This window comes from Buceros rhinoceros, unplaced genomic scaffold, assembly GCF_000710305.1.
Source record: "Buceros rhinoceros silvestris isolate BGI_N320 unplaced genomic scaffold, ASM71030v1 scaffold29456, whole genome shotgun sequence".
Classification (NCBI taxonomy): domain Eukaryota; kingdom Metazoa; phylum Chordata; class Aves; order Bucerotiformes; family Bucerotidae; genus Buceros; species Buceros rhinoceros.
The window spans coordinates 13,145-17,868 of NW_010418757.1; the positions used below are offsets into that span (position 1 = coordinate 13,145).

General features: G+C 44.9%; 2 protein-coding genes across 2 annotated transcripts in view; one reads left to right on the forward strand and one right to left on the reverse strand.

The window, feature by feature from the left end:
- Window positions 1–87, forward strand: part of HSF2 (heat shock transcription factor 2) — a 10,987-nt gene extending 10,900 nt beyond the window's left edge. The window contains exon 13 of the mRNA XM_010138655.1: window positions 1–87. This exon is cut by the window's left edge and continues 16 nt beyond it. Within this exon, the coding sequence (XP_010136957.1) occupies window positions 1–87 (87 nt within the window).
- A 2,885-nt stretch (window positions 88–2,972) lies between these two features.
- The window catches only part of SERINC1 (serine incorporator 1), a 10,263-nt gene continuing 8,511 nt past the window's right edge, over window positions 2,973–4,724 (reverse strand). The window contains exon 9 of the mRNA XM_010138656.1: window positions 2,973–3,407. Coding sequence (XP_010136958.1) covers window positions 3,269–3,407 — 139 coding nt within the window. The 3' untranslated portion in view covers window positions 2,973–3,268. The remainder of the gene's footprint in view (window positions 3,408–4,724) is intronic.

The following is a 4,724-nucleotide window of genomic DNA, read 5'->3' on the forward strand; positions in this document are numbered from 1 at the left end:
GCTGAAGCAAGCGAAGCCACGCTGTTCTATCTATGTGAACTTGCCCCAGCACCCATGGACACAGACATGCCCTTCTTGGATAACTAGTGCAACGGGGACTCTGTACATAGTCATGAAGAGGAACTATTTATTTAGAATATTGTTTGGTATATGAGGTTTTTTGTAAATCACTGTTTTATGTAACCAGTTAACGTGAAATCTGAGATACCTTTCCTTGTTACTTCCTACAAGCAGTTGTTTTTAGACAAGCTGTTAAGGCACAGCTGGCAATACCAAGTCAGACTGTCACTGTGCTGCCGTCACAGGCTTGGTATTACACATATCACTCAATATCCCAGGTAACCGGGCCCTTGTTAATAGCAACGAGGGTTCAGTTTATCATTTCTTATACTTCTGGTCTTACATATGATGACACAAACTATTAGTGTATGGTTAGGGAGCACTGACTTTCTGTATCTTGGGTTTTTTCTATTTTTTACAATGTTTTGTTTAACAATCAGGCTCTTTTGGGGTGGGAGGGACCAGGACCTCATGTAGGCTTTTTTTTTTCCCTGCTTGAACTGGGAACAAAGTGCCTGTACCTTGCTAAATCTTGGTTCTGCCTTACTTTCACTTCAGTGGAAGTGCTCACACAGCACAAACTGGGGAAGAGTTCCTGACAGCCGCCAGACCCCTCGACTGCATGAGTACTTTTATCTTGGACCATCTACTCTGATAAAATAAATGTTACTTAAGTGTGATCCTTGCTACGTTGTCTCTTCCTGCACTGCCTGGGGGGTGTGGATTTAACAGTGTGTTGCTCATGCCTCAGTAGCTGTGCAGTGAGGTCTGTCTCCAGGCACATTTACTGGAAAACAGTGTCTGTCCAAGGCTTGTTTATAAGCCTCCACAAGAAGTGGCTAAGGCAGCAAACTGTTTTCCCTCGGTACTACACAAAGGAGTGTTTTCTCCCATTTTCTTACTGAAAACTGTGGTAGAGCCCAGTAGCTTTCCTTCCCAGGGCCATTTCCACTGTTGCTTTCACCAAGGTCTTCCCTGTTCCCTGAAGTGAACTTACTGGAGTTGTTACACAGCTGAACGCCAGGGACATCACTAGGTGAAGGTGCAGTGACCACCCCTTTAACTAAATCATCTCACCCTCAGCTCCTTATTAAACAGTAAGTTAAAGTTTTCTTTCCTTTTGCCCTCACAGCTGTAGATAACAGTTCTGAGAAGCTCCTGTAAGATGTCAGTGAAGGAAGAAGCTGGATTTTAGCCATTAACTTCAAATATGCAACAGGAAAAACAGCTTCCACAGCTCTAGCACTGCATTTAAACTTTGTTTTTTTCCTTTTAAAGGAGTAGTGCAGCCACTTGTACAAGCAGTTGACTCTACAGATGACACAGCTGTCCCTCTCCCTGACTTGATGACTAGTTTGTTACAGGACTCAGGAACTGCTGTGTTCTAACTGGTGTTCTGGTGTTTTACCCTTTCTTCACAAACCCAGGTGCAGCAGAACAGAGCAGTAGTTGAAGGAATTGAGTTACAGGTGTGAAACATGTTTGTGTTTTCAGAGATGGGTGCAACGAACCCAGGGAGAACTGTCAGAAAATGTGACATGGGGTTTTGTGTGATCTTGCACAGCGAGCAACCAGCTGCTTCCTAGGGCTACCCTGCAGCACCACTGACTGTTGCTTCTCAGAGGCCAAGTGCTATATAAACCATCCCAGGAACAGAGAATACAACACAAAAGCCTGCTCTGTCCACATCTGGCAGTAGCAAGAGACATCAAGTCACTGGACAGCTTCATCCAAATGTATTTATTAATAAGGTAACAACATATTCCAAATTATTACAAGCCTTTACTAATCATTCCATTACCATCTCCAGTTTAACCAATGTGTCAGACTTCTGCTGAAAGTGTCAGTGTTTAGGTGCAGGATTAAAATAAAAGCTTGGAGAACAATTAGCTACAGGAATAGACCTCTGAGGACTGCAGCAGCAGATCAGCACGATGTCTGCTGAAGGCTCTAGGGTCACTCCCTGTCAGGCTGCTCTAGTCTCAAGCTGTAGCAAATAACAGGTATAAATAATGCAGCTTATATACTTCAATCACAAAGCTGCAAGCACAAAAGCATTTAAGATTTTAGAACTACACAGGAACTGTACACTATTTTAATCCAACAGATCAATGTCTTACCTCATGCCTAGACTGAGACTTTTCTAGGCTCAAGTCCATCTCTGTCAATGGACAGCAAGCAAAATACCCAATACATTAAAACATTCCAAAATTTAGAGCCCCAAATATATTAAGAAACACTTCTGTTGAAGCCTCAGTTAACGCAAGCCTCCTTCAGGTACTGACATTTCAGTGCTCCCTCACTTTTCCTTCACTTTAACTCAAAACATTCCTCTAAAGGCCTTCCACTGTTTTCACCTCTCAGCCCCTTGCACACTCTGTGATTGTAGCTAAGCCGAGAAAGAAAGCAGCACGCAAACCAGCGATGAATCACAGCACGGCTATCCCACTGCAACTACTTTAGAAAATAACAATACAGAGAATGCACACTGTCGATAGGTGCCTTAAAAACATGCTTCTGAGCATCACCTGGTACCTGGCTGTTTTTCCCCAGGGTGCCTGTCTGTCCTCCTGCCTGCGACAGGACATGCCAGACCCAGCAGCACCAAGGAGGGCTTCAACTCCTCGGCAGCTTCAGGTGCAAGCTTCCCCATTTATTTCCCATCCATGCTAAAGGTGTCACTGCCCTCAGCACAGGAAAAGGTCAGGCTGTTTGTGCCAGAGTGCTCCAAGATGTCCAGTGAACTCCAACATGCACAACTCTGAGTCTAACAACACTTACGTGAGACTGACTGGAATCAAGGCAACAGGGATCATCAAAGGCAGCCCCTCCTTTGCTTGCAAAGCCTGATCTAATACTCATTTGTCGTCCTAACTAACACTTGTGATTTTTTCCTACAACTACTCAATGCAATCGAGGGAAAAAAACCCTACTTCCAAAAGGTCTTGGTCTTGCATCGAATGCCCCCAAAGCACTCAGGCTAGGAGTAATCCTATGAAAACCACCATGACAGCAATCGTCACTGAGCTCAGCTAGAGGAAGTCATGTAGTGCAACAACAGAAGACACGGCTCGGGGTGATCATGCAGAACGGAGTGGGGTACACTACACAGAGAACACGCACACGTATTTACAGCTGCACTATGGTCTGGAACACTGTTTCAAGGGCACGGTGAAGCTATCACGACCTCCCTAGAGAGCAGCACAGCTCAGTCAAAGTCGCGGTTTGTAAGAACCAGCGGAGCAACCAGAGTCCACACGTACAGCACGATGCCAATCCAGCTGGAAGAGATCTTCACCCAGACAGACGGCCATTTGCTGGTCATGGTCTCATACGAAGAATCCGGACTGTGGAAGAAGGAAAAGAGGTAATTTGCAATTTTTGTTCCAGTGTGACACACATGTGCAGTAAGCCACTCTTCAACGCTGTTTTCCCAGTAGATCATTTTCACTTCTGTGCCACAACTCAAAGGACATCTCTACCTTTCTCCTTCTGGGTAGTTCACACCGATCTGTACACCACCATCTGTACGCTGGTGTGACAGGAAGGTGGAAAGCAACAGCAATCCAAAAAAATATTTAGTATGAGAACCTGCCAAGAAGTAAAAATATGCCAGAGAAATCTCTAAGCAAATCTCTGGAAAAGCAGGAAATGGACAGTATTTATAGACACAAATAATGAATGCATTTTACCTTGCCAAAGGCAACTCCTACAACAGTTAATAATCTTGATGTCATACTGACCCAAGCAGGGCCACAAATCAAATCCACAGCAGCGCTTTCTATTTAGGGTTTCTTCTGAAGGAACCACCTTTCTATTGTTTCTGTCTTGATAAAATTGGACTTTAACAAATCATTAGAGGCTGTAATTTATATTTTTGAATTTTGAAAAATATCTGCTCAAGCTGTTAACATAACATCAACTCACACGTAGAAGGACTATTTTATTATGAGGATTTTTTGAGGGAGCAAATAACCTAATTTCCTTCTACCAGACCCTGTCACAGAATGGCCGAGGTTGGAGGGGACCTCTGAAGGTCATCTCTCCAACCTCTCTGCTCAAGCAGGGAGGGACAGCTAGAGCTGGCTAACCAGGACTATGCCCAGATGGCTTCTGAGTATCTCCAAGGATGGAGACTCCACAACCTCCCTGGACAACCTGTGTCAGTGCTCTGTCACCCTTTCAATGAAAATGTGTTTCCTGATGTTCAGAGGGAATGCCCCCGTGATTTGGTTTATGCCCTGGTCCTGTCACTGGGCACCACTGAGAAGCATCTGGCTTCATCCTCTTTGCATCCTTCCTTCAGGTTATCTACATACATTGGTAAGATCCCCCTGAGCCTTCTCTTTCCTAGGTTGAGCAGTCCCAGCTCTCGGCCTCTCCTTATATAACAGATGCTCCAGTCCCTTCATCACCTTTGTGTGCTCTGCTGGACTTTCTCCAGTATGTCCCTGTCTCTCTTGTACTGAGGAGCCAGGACTGGACCCAGCACTCCAGGTGTGGTGTCACCAGTGCTGAGCTGATGGGAAGGATCACCTCTCCGTCAACCTGCTCATATAACATGTCCTACCTCTCCTTTTTCCAGCTCTCTGTACCAGACATGGGCCTGGTGTTCACTTATTTTCAGTTGTTATAGAATTTAGGGCTCTCTATCCTGTTCACTT